General features: G+C 39.1%; 1 protein-coding gene across 1 annotated transcript; it reads right to left on the bottom strand.

The window, feature by feature from the left end:
- Nucleotides 1–825: 825 nt before the first annotated feature.
- LOC134290220 (uncharacterized) lies at nt 826–2,292 on the bottom strand. The gene has a single exon (XM_062857290.1). It carries the CDS (start codon nt 2,290–2,292, stop codon nt 826–828), a length of 1,467 nt encoding a protein of 488 aa, XP_062713274.1.
- Nucleotides 2,293–12,474: the final 10,182 nt, after the last annotated feature.

The following is a 12,474-nucleotide window of genomic DNA, read 5'->3' as shown; positions in this document are numbered from 1 at the left end:
AAATTTTAATCATCTAGTTTACAGAGCCCTGCTTTTAAACTTTTACAAGAAACATCAACAAAATTGGTATTATTCACTTCGTTATTATGCTTGCTATAAGAGCTAGAAGAAACTTTTTTGGATATTGTGCTCAAATTGAAATGGCAGTCAATCGTTAGTGTATTTATAATTTCTGAAACAGTCTATATGACCAGTCCTGAAGCTCGTAGTTCCAGGGTCCAATTAGGGGTATGGCATGCACTGGGGGTCCCGGTCTAATTAATTAAACACTCGCGGGCTAGGTTGATGACACTTGATACATTTAAAACACATTTATTAAAACACACATTACTTAGAACTATATTTCCACTTAAAACTAAACAAGTTAAAATTCGTGCGTGGGCTCAGTGCCCAGTAGTTTCACCGGCGATCCAAATTCGACTGACCATTCGTTCTTGAACAACTGCGACTGTAGGTAGCCAGAAGGATGATTGCACGAGAGCGAGGATCTCACTCTCTTATCGCCGTTATCAGTTCGGCTATTGATCGGTCCCTTGATGATGGTCAGTTTGATCGATGATGGCAACAGATCTGGCGTTGGAAGCCTATTGTATTCAAACAGCGAACCGACCAACATACGTGTGGATGAAGCAATCTCGCAGGCACAGAATGTTTGTGGTGATATCACTGCGGACTTCTGCTAGTCCACCATCATCCAGGGATGTAGTCTGGGGTGGGTGGTGTTCCTTGGTCGCAGACATCCTCACCCACCCAGAAATACCATATTTCTGAAAAGAGAGAAAACAGGAATATCCTCTTCGACAGGGTGGGGAAATGGAACGAAAATTACGTTTGCTTGCTGGATGCACTGTCCTCGGGGTCTTCTTCGGGGATGCAGTCTGGTATCGGCAGAATACACAACTTCTCTACCGGACGAGTTAGCATACCAGAAGCTGTCCTTAGTGTAACGACCCGAACCACGTTATCATCTCCGGGATGTAGCCTTGCTATTCGCCCCATTCTCCAGCGCATGGGGGGAACCTTATCGTCTTGGATAACGACCAGTTTTCCGACTTCCACCTGAACCGGTGGTTTCCAGCGTTTCGTCCTGGCTTGGAGTTGACATAAATACTCCCGGCGCCACCTTCGCCAGAAATCTTGGAGTTTTCGTTGCATTAATTGGTACTTGTCGAGGCGATTCATGGGGATGTCTTCGAGGTTGGGTTCGGGTAATGCTTGGAGTGACGTGCCGACAAGGAAATGCGAGGGAGTCAACGGTTCCAGATCGTCCGGATCCTCCGTCAAAGGCGTGAGCGGTCGGGAATTCAAGCACCCTTCTACCTGAACAAGCAGCGTTGTGAAGTCTTCTGGAGAAACTGGATCTTCACCGATGACCTTCAAGAGGTGTTTCTTTGCCGAGCGCACGGCGGCCTCCCAGAGACCTCCGAAGTGAGGGGCGCTTGGTGGAGAGAAATGCCACTGAATACCTTGCATGGCACAGTCCTTTGCAACGATCTCTCTGTGGGTTTGATACTTCAGTAGATTCAGAAACTCCTGTAATTTCCTCCGAGCACCGACGAAATTGGTTCCGTTGTCGGAGTAGATGTCGCTACATTTTCCACGTCTAGCCACGAAACGATGCAGAGCTTGGAGGAACCGGTCAGTCGATAGGTCTGTAACTAATTCGAGGTGCACCGCCTTCGTGCACAAACAGATGAAAAGTGCGACGTAAGCCTTCACTGCCGGACGTCGAGGGGCTGGCCGGATATAGATGGGTCCAAAATAGTCGACACCTGCTCGAGAAAATGGCCGAGAGATGGTGACCCGTGCTGCTGGTAGATCTCCCATATATTGCTGGATTGGTGTTGGTCTCGAGCGATAGCATTTGAGGCAATTGTGGACTATATGTTTAGCGACACTTCGTCCTCCCAATGGCAGAAACCGTAGTTTTACTACAGCCAGCAGAAGCTGCGTACCGGCATGTAATAGCCTTTCATGGTAATACTGCAGAAGTTTGCGGGTGAAGACGTGGCGAGCTGGCAATGGAATGGGATGTTTGCTGTCTTCCGCTTCCTGGGATTTGCTCAAACGGCCGCCTACCTTCATAATTCCATTCTTGGAGATCGTAGGATTATACCACCGTAACGGGGAGTTCGATGGAAGAACGGATTGGTTTACGATCGCCTTCCATTCCTTACTAAAAGCTTCCTTCTGTACTCGTCTTATCAGAACGTTCTCTGCCTCTCGTAATTCCGCTGTAGTCAGGAATGATCCATTCTTCCTGTCACTTGTAGGTTTGCGTAGCAAGTCCATCAATCGTAGCCATTGGCGTAGCTAGGGGGGGTTCCAGGGGTGCCTGGCACCCCCTAGACCAAATTTGGCACCCCCTAGAATTTTTCCTTGACAAGCACCTTAAATTTAAAACTTCACACAAAAATTCCAATATTTATTAATGTCACATTTGAACAAAACTTAAGCACACCTGGAATTACTTATATACCTGTTATATGCGTTTTGGATATTGATAAGAACAATGAACAGACTTCTCCATGGATTCCTCCAAAAATACCTCTATCTATTTATACAGTGATAATGATAGGCCTCCTTTCTGGATTCCTCCCGATATTTCTTCAATAAACTTCCCTTAGGTTCGGCCTTGATGGGGTTGTACATACAAGAAATTTCTGCAGAGAGATCCAGCAATTTCTCCGGTTATTCTTCCAGGAATTCCTTCAGAGATTTTATTCAGAGTTTCTTCCAGAACTTTCTCATGGAATTCCTCCAAGCGGTTATATTGGTCTTCCTTCAGGAATTGTGGCTAGGACTTCCCAAGCAACTCTTGCTGAGATTCTTCCAGCAATTTCTCTTAGAACGCTTCCAACAATTCTCACTCTGGTACCTTTAGGAATTCTACTAGGGAAGTTCTTCTGGAAATTCTTCCGGAAAATCTTCCTAGGATTTATCTAGAGATCCCTTCGATGATTCTTCCCGAGATTTCTTCAAAGATTGATCCTTTAGAAATTCCACAAGGGATTTCTCCAAAAACTTCTATTAATTTCTCCATGAATTCCAGCTGGAATTCTTCAAGCAATTCTTTTTAGAACTCCTTCAGAAATACTTCTAGGGGTTTCTTCTGGCATTCCTCCTGTAATTCCTCCAGAAATTCCTTCTGCGATTCCATTAGGGATTCCTCCAGTAAACTTCTACCGATTATTGCAAGGAGAGCTGTAGGTATTCCTCCAGGCATTTGTTGGAGGAACTTAGGATACCCCCGACATTCCGGATTCAAGAATTTCTCTAGAAATTACTTCTATGATACCTTCCGAAATTCTAGGAATTCCTCCAGATATTCCAGCTGGGATTCCTCAAGCAATTCCTGGGGTTCTTCCTAGGGGCAAGACACTGTGCAAACGAGAGCAACTTTGAGAATTTCTGAGTAACTCTTTTTAGCAATGATCGACGAAATTTATCGAAAGACATCCCCAAAACTGCAATTTTCATTTAGCACATGCAACACTTTGCAGTTTGACATTGGTCCCGAGCAAGGTCTGACAGCAAATTGAAAACTAATTTTGATGTTGTGATATTGCAAATTATGATAACTCAGGTTGTTGTCGCGGTTAAAATATCAAAAATGAAAGCAGAAAAATGTTCCCGTAACAGCTAGTTGAAAACAATTCCTGCTATCAGTTTTGAAATAACTTAAAATTATTTTTTTTTCTATAATTGTTTGAAGTGACAGCAAAACGAAATCTAAGTTTGAAATCAAATTTAGTCAAGACCAACTGATATCAAAATATGATATCAATTTGCTGCTGAATACAAATCGAGTTTTCAATTTGCTATCATTTTTTTGTTAGACTCTGCTCGATCACACTTTGGCATAAATGGGAGAAATTCTGAGGAACTGTGAGGAATTCTGAGCAACATCTGGAACACAGATTTGCTCTCGTTAGATCTGTCCTGCCCCTAGGGTTCTTCCAGCTATTCTTCCTCCAGAAATTCTAATTGTGGTATGTACTTCAGAAATTATGCTACGGATTCTTCTAAAGCTTTCTCCTGGCTTTTTTGCTGAGATCTTACCAGGTAATCTCCCTGAAATTCTTGCAGAAATTCATTTGATGGTTCTACCAGGGATTTCTCCAAGGACTCATCCAGTTATTCCTTTAGAGATTTTATCCAAAGATTCCTCTAGAAATTCCTCATGGAATTCCTTCAGAAACTTTTTTTGGCCTTCCTCCAAGAATTTTTCAAACAACTCCTCCTGCGGTTCTTCCAGCAATTCCTTCGGAATTTCTTACTATGATATGTCCAGAAATTCTTCTAGTGTTTCCTGTATGAATTTATCCTAGCATTACGGCTGAAATACTTTTGGGAAATGTTCCTGAGATTCTTTCAGGAACTCCTCCTGTGATTCCTTCAGGGCCTTCATTACATATTTTTCCAGAATACCTCTACCGGTTCTTGCAGGGGCTTCTCTAGTTTTCGAAGGATTTTTTCTTTAGTTTCCCCCAGGCATTCCTGATGGGGTTTCTCTAGAAATTCCTGTATATTTTACTCCAGCAACTCCTCCTAGGATTTCTGTGTGAGATATCTACAATCATACATCCCAGAATCCTTCTAAGAATACCTCCTGAGGTTTTTCTGTGATGTCTTCAGAAGCTCTCCGGTGATTCCTCCAGTTTTTTTTTATTCAAGTTATTTTATCCAAGGATTCTCTCATAATTTTCTCATGGATTTTCTCCAGGAAACTCCTCTTGGCCTTCCTCCAGGAATTTCAGCTGGATTTCTCAAGCTATTTCTGCTGTAATTCTTGCAGCAATTTCTCCTAGGACTGCTCCAGAAATTCTTACTATAATACATTTCCGAAATCATCTAGGGATTCTTCTAAGAATTTCTACAGGGATTCCTACAAAAACTTACTGGAATTATTCAAGGAAATCTTCCTAGGATCCTTGCAGAAGAACCTTCGGTGTTTCTTCCTAGAAATCCTAAAGAGTTTTTTTACCTGGGATTTCTCCAAATATTTCTCATTGGATTCCTCCAGGAACTCCTCTTGACTTTCATCCAGGAACTCCTTCTGGGATTCCATAAGCTATTCCTGCTGCTTCTGTTTCAGGCATGCCTCCTAGGTCTCCTCCAGAATTTCTTACTGAACTACCTGCAGGAATCCTTCTAGGGATTTCTCCAGGCATTCTTGCTGAAATTCTTCTAGGAAATTTTCCTATGATACTTCCAGAAATGCCTTTGATTTTTTCAAGGATTTTTCTGAAGACTCAACCAAGAATTTCTTTAGAGTTTTTAACCATGGATTACTCTAGAAATTAATCGTGGTTTTACTCCTGGAGCTCCTCTTGGCCTTCTTCAAAGAATTCTACTGAAGGAATCCCAATAGAAATCTCTGTAGGAATTTCTTAACGAATTTCAAGAGTAGTTGGAATTTCCAGAGAAATCCTAGGAGGTATTACTAGACAAATCTCTAGTGAAATCCTATAGGAATGAACGGGAAAAACTAATTGGTTAGAAGGCACCGAATGTTGCTCATTGACAACAGTTGAATTTGTGAAAAAAATCGCGTTCTGGTGGGATTCGAACCCACGACTCCGTATTCGCTAGACTTAGAGGGTTCCTTCGTCATGGTTGTTTTTTTTTTGAGAGTTTCTGTGGTAGTCTTTAATCAGCAATTTCTTTGGATTTTTATTTCTATAATTTCAATGGCTATTCCTCTGAAATTATTTCATCAATTTATTTTTCAATTTTTTTGCGATTTTCTTAGGCAATTTTAACGTGATTACTTTTGCAATTCTCTATGATTTAATTGTATTCATATATATTGCTTCCGTGAATTGCTGAACTGGAAATTCAGAAATTCTCAACTGGACTTGCTCAAAGAAAATCCTATGAAATTCACGAAAACCTTCCTGACAAATTCCCAAAGCAATAGGCTCCTAAAATGGAAAATATTTTTCCGATTTTGTTGTATAACACGAAAAAGCATGCTATTCTGATCTTAATAGATTTTTCCGAACTTAAACAATAACAGAATTGCTAATAAACTCGAAAATAGAGCTTACTGACGTTTATTCACCTCTCTCTTTCAAGCATGCAGGCGGGACAGGATTTGTTTTCATCGGGAAACCTTTCCCGATGACAACAAATCCTATTCCGCCAGCATTTTTGAAAGAGAGAGGTGATTAAACGTCAGCAAGCTCTATAAAATAATGGTAAACAGTTCTTGTTTGACTTTTGAGGTCAACCTTGACGTATAACGAAAGTGGACCGACGGGTTGCAAAAGAAATCACATTGGCTCATTTTTGACAACAAATGTTCCTGTTTGACATACACGGTAAACAAAATTTATTCAAAATTGAGTGCTAAACAAGAAGAGTTTTAAAAAATATTAAATTTTTCAAATAGTTTTTTTTATGGGCTTTACCTGACAGGAATACATGAAAAATGAGTAAATATGTCATATTAACCAATACTTGATCGATTTATGCAAAAATTGAGATAGGCCTTTAGGAGCCTATTGCCGGAAAAAATTCCATCAAAATTACCTTAAAACTTTCAAAGTAGTTGCCAAAATCATTTATATAAGAATTACCAGAGGAATTTCGGAAGAAAATATTGGAACTTTTCAATAAAATTGGCCAAATCCAATCTCAAAATAAATTGCCGAAATATATTCTAAAACAAAATCCACAAACAGTCACAAAAAAATCGAAGAAATTCTCAAAGAATTTTCCGGAATCATCAAAGGCATTTCTGAAGAAACTTTAATGTAATGCCAAAAGTAATCGCCGTAGAATCACCTTGGCAGAATTTTTAAAGAACTGGCAAAGATTTTTTTTTAAATAAATTCCCGAAGGAAGGCTCTAAGAAATTTCGCGAATGGATTTCCAAAGGAATTATCCAAGAAGTTCTCAAAGTAATAATCGAAGTTTCCTAAATTTCCAATAGAATTGCTGATGAAATTCCCAAATAACTTTATCAATGCAAGTAACATCGGATTGCCGAAGATAGTCCAAAATCACCTGCTGCAGGAATCCCTTACATAATAACTGCAGAAATTGTATAAAGAATTAACATTAAAATTATAGAAGCAATTTATAAAAAAGAGTTTCCGAAGGGGTTCTCGAAGAAATTGGCGAAGGAACACTGAGTAGCATAGATAATGAAAGTCCAAAAAATTGACGAAAATACCAAAAAAAAGTAGAATGACTTGCCGAAGACATTTCCATATAAAATGTGAGGAAGTTACCAGAGTTATTGTCGGGTGAATTACTAAAGACTTCACTAAAAGAATTCCCAAAGTAATTACCTGAAGAGTAATTTGAGAATTTTAAAGAAGCAAATATCAATGAAATTGCTGGCATTAACACAACAATGCTTGAAACACTACTAAAGAAATTGGCAAAGGAAATCCCGAAAAAACATTTCGAATGAAATAAAAAAAAAACGAAAATAAACTCCTAACGGAATTGCCAAAGAAATTTCCAAAATAATTGCCAATGAAATTTTCAAAGGAGGTGTGAAAGGTGCTTCATACCAAATTCAAATTCCAAACATATTACCAAATAAATTCTTAAAAAATTTGCCGAAGAGGATCCGAAGATATAACCGAATAACTTTACAAAACCCAAAGAAATTACTGAGAGATTACCAAAAGAAGTCTCGATTGAAATAAATTGCTAAACAATTTCCAAATAAATTGACGGAAATATTTCCTGAGGAATTACCAAAAGAATGTTCTGCCGAGAGCACAAATTTCTTGTGTTATACGTATAAAAACCAGAATCAATTATCCGAAATGTATGGAGCTAAAAATTTGACTGATTACCACAATGTTGGTTTAACGTAAGTCAAAATTTTAGCTTTATACACCATTCCCTTCAGGGACTGTTCATAAACCACGTAGACCAAAATTTGGCCATCTCAGACCCCCCCTCCCCCCTCGTAGACTTCTGTCCATACAAAAAAATTAAAATTAGTATGGAGCGTAGACTTTAGCCAGACCCCCCCCCTCCCCCCAAAAAGTCTACGTGGTTTATGAACGGCCCCTCACCAGATATAATATCAATACAGTCGAAATTGGAATTTGGTGTGAACATCAAAACCCCGAAGAGAAAAATCGAAGGTTGCTCGCACCAAATTCCAGGTTTCAATTGGGTTGATAATATGTTCGTGAAGCTTCAGCACGGAACTATAATACAAGTTACACGCAAATTTGTGGATATTTTATAATAGTTTCCGAGATATACACTTCTAATAATTGCTCTGAAAATATTTTTTACGGACCTGAATGTTTTCTATCCTCAAAGCAAAGAGGTTATCGCGATAATTGTTAAGTTCAAACTGAAAATGCAAATTCCATGTATTATACGCAATCAAGTTTTCAAACCTCACATGGCGGAGAAAGTGTTAAACCAGTACAATGGTTTGGATTTTCCAAAAAAAAAGTTCTTTATAATACAGCGCGTTTAAATTTACGGGCTAATTTTTCCCGTGACGCAGTATATCATTAAACTAAGAAATTGAGAGTGGATCGGTATTTCCCTTAAAAAAAAAAAAAAAACAAAACAACCTGGAATCCACTGAAACTGGCACCCCTTGGGCACCCCCTAGGAAAAAATCCTAGATACGCCAATGATCGTAGCCAATAAGCAGTTCGGCGGACCATGTCGGTATAGGAAGCGAATTTACTGATGTATTCTTCGTTGAATTCAGCATACGACGAAGCTACGGTTGCTGCAACAGTACGACGTCTTTCATCCTCACCTTCTTCTCCAAGTCCTTGCTGAAGTTTTGGCCATCCTTCAGGATCACCTTCCAACCAACTTGGCCCTTGCCACCAGAAACGATTATCTACGATGTCTTCCGGCGAAATTCCTCTAGATATGAGGTCTGCGGGATTTTCAACACCAGGTACGTGTCCCCAGTGTCCCTTTTCAGTGATGGCTTGGATCTTCGACACTCGGTTTGCAACGTAAGTCGTCCATGCTGTAGGAGTAGCATTTATCCAGCGTAGAACACAGGTTGAATCAGTCCAAAAAAATGTCTTCATCGGGCGCTTCAAGGATGATTGGACCTTATCGAACAGTTCAGCGGAAAGCAATGCTCCACAAAGCTCTAACCGCGGAATCGATTGACTCTTTAAGGGTGCTACTCGGGACTTCGAGGTAAGAAGCCTAACCATCACCTTCCCAACGGCGTCTACACTCCTTAGGTATACACAAGCACCAAAGCACATAACATAAGTGGAACTCGCGCTCAGAAAGTTGTACCCAGTGTGGGATTTGAGTATGGTATAAGGAACATCGAAATGTCAAAACCATTATACTAGTTACGAGCTTAACATTTAAAAAGAATCTAAGGATTCAATATGTATCATGTTTAATTGTGCATGTTCACTACTGGCAGGTTTTTTTTCTTCCTTTCGTGGTGCGCATTAATTAATGCCGTTTTATTTATTTTTTAACCTGGATTAAAACTGGACTGGCGGAAAATACTAAAACTAATAAAGTCAAACAAATGTGCAACACAATGGAACCTAAGTTGTGTTAGGGTTGCAACCGTTAACTCATCCAGTTCCAAACCAGGTTGGAACTGAAACAAAAAAAAAACGGCATAAGATAGGCTGTCAAGCTTGAGTCTCCCGCTCGAGCAGGTGAATTGTAAACAAAGTATCACACTGATCGTTCACTCAGAAATAAAAGTATACACGGAAATTCTATTATTTATGCATTTTGTATCCGCATCTCTCTCACTCTCTTTTTGTTTTCATGCTATCTGGTGCTTCAACTGTGTTGACGAAACACTTCTCTTCAACCCAGACTAAACGGCAGATTCTGAGATGGCCGAACAAAAGTCTACGTAGTTTATGGACAGCGCCGAAGTGCCATGGCGCAGCATAGGCAAACTGCACTTTTTTCACTTTTTCTTATCGATTTCCGCATCGTAGAGAACAATCACTTTTTGGAAAAAACATTTAATTCTTTTTCAGATACGCTTAGATCCGGTGGGTACTTCCGAACAATTTAAGTGATTTATTTGAGGAGGTCTTGCTATGCCTCCGGCGAGCAATCTTCCGTATTTTTTGTAAGTCTGTGTATCTGTAATAATACATTTCATATAAGAAATCCGTTAAATATAAAATTCACATCGAGTTTCTGTCAGTTATTATTTCACTTTCATCCTTTAGTAGTTTAGGATATTTTTAAATGTATGCCTTGAGCAGTTATATACGAGGGGTCCCAACATCTGAACATGTTGAAAAAAAATATTAAATATGTTAACATTTTTTACTTTGGGTATTTATATACAAGCATCGGGCTACATAAACATTTTCGTTTATGCTGCATCATCTACACAATAGATAAATCGGAATGTCAAAAAAATCGATTATAACGCACATTGATTTTTTTTTCATGTTGTACTAAACGATCTTCTTTACAAGTGCAACACTTTTCCGCCTCTTATCCGCAATGAAATAAAAAAAAGTATGTATTGCATTTTTCATTCGTTGGTAAACTTTCGAGTAAATCTTCGAAGAGATAAAATAAATATTCAAACGTCAGATTGCATAGCATTTAGCAGCTGAACGAACCATGTATTCATTGCACCAACAGAAGGAGTGCGTTCAATGTTATTTTTGCTAGCGGTGGCAAAACTCAATCTAAAAATGATTAAAATATACGAATTTTTATTTATGTCAAAATATTATCACCGCTTCAAGCTTTTTTTGCTTTCAGTCGCCCCTCGCACGACTGCTGAGTAGCCACCTCGTGCGTGCTTTGTTGTCGCCGTTGTCGCAGACGTCAAACTAGTATAACGCACAGTATCGCCGCACGAATCCGGTTTTTCGGGCATATCAACCTCGATAGCAACGAACGCGCGTAGTGTGAAAATAACAGCAAATTAAGCTTGGTTCGCTCGATGACTTCATTTACTAAGTTATTGTAAAGAGCTAAATTGTCGAGCCAGCTCAGCTGTTGAATTCTTGATAATCGGTAGTCAATCCCGATAGTAAAGTTTAAGTTATAACTCAGTTCAAAAAATCCGAGCTCAAGATCGAGATCTTAGTGTGCAGATTAAGGACAGACTTGTTAGAATCCCAATATGGCCGCCACAATGGCCCACTTTGGCACCCACTCACGATTTTGAGGGCACAAATCTCTTAGTAAACAAAACCAGCGCACCTGAGCTTCTTATTTTAAGCTTATTACGAGTGAGCAAGAACAGAATAATAAAATGCATTGTTGTTTGAAGCTTGCTTTTTGAGATTTGTGCGTCTGAAGTTTTGATGCATTGTTGAACCGGGATTTCAAGACGTTTGTCCTTAAAAGCGGGATCAAACTCGTAGACTTTTTTCATTCATGGAAATATTATCGATCTTTGAAAATAAGGTAATTTCCATTTTTTCATTTTGTCTTCTGTCCCGTTCGACCTGTCGCTGTAAAAGTGCTTTTAAAATCATGTTTTCTACTGGTCACCGAAGAAACGGACAAGTCTTCAAACAGTGCATTAGATTTATTAGAATTGAAAAACCTGACAGTTTTCACAGAAACAAGACCAATATCTCGCGCTTAGTATCATACGGGCGTATCTACAATGATCGATTTCTCTTCATCGATTTTCTCTTTGGTTAATAATTTGGTCGGCAAATCATTTTCGGTTGTTTTCGTTGTTTTAGATGCTAGTCCTAGTCGTCCTTTATCGAAACACAATGAAATATCATCCGAATATTGATCGTGTTGCCCGGAATAATTCAAAGAGAAAATCGATTAATAGAAATCGATCATTGTAGTTACGCCCGTATGATACTAAACGCGAGATATAAAAGAGCTCGTTACAAAACTAGAATCTCAAGCTAGCCTCAGTTTGTTACATAAATAATTTACAAAAGGGATAAATTACACTGTTTGGGTGACCTGTCTAATTAAGTTTTACTTTTGTCATTTTCACTTTAACGAGCCATACAGCACCGCTTAATAAAAAAAACTGTATTCGTCAGAAATCTGTTGATTAAGGACAGACTTGTTAGAATCCCAAAATGGCCGCCACTATGGCCGACTTTGGTACCTACTCACGATTTCGAGGGCACAAATCTTTTCGTTAGTAAAACCAGCGCACCTAATATTTTTATTTTAAGCTTATTACAAGTGAGCAAGAACAGAATAATAAAATGCTTTGTTGTGTGAAGCTTGTTTCTTGAGATTTGTGCTTTTGAAGTTTTGATGCATTGTTGAAGCGGGATGTCAAGACGATTGTAATTAATTCAAGAGATTTTTTTTTAAATTTTGTCTCACAAGTGTTCAATATCGGATTAGCCAGACTTCACAGTTTTATACCAGCTGCAAATCATTGAGAGTTGTCATGCCAGTTTTTGTTCACGAATATCGATGACAGAACGGTGTGCTGTATACCAGTTATACCTATTCTTTTCGAAGTAAAAAGAACCAGCTTTTCATCCTCATTTTCCTTAGTAGTTCCAC

The sequence above is a fragment of the Aedes albopictus genome, chromosome 3 (genome assembly GCF_035046485.1).
Source record: "Aedes albopictus strain Foshan chromosome 3, AalbF5, whole genome shotgun sequence".
NCBI classification, from domain to species: Eukaryota; Metazoa; Arthropoda; class Insecta; order Diptera; family Culicidae; genus Aedes; species Aedes albopictus.
Note: the sequence above shows the minus strand (reverse complement) of the source record. Positions and strands in the feature narration are given on the sequence as shown.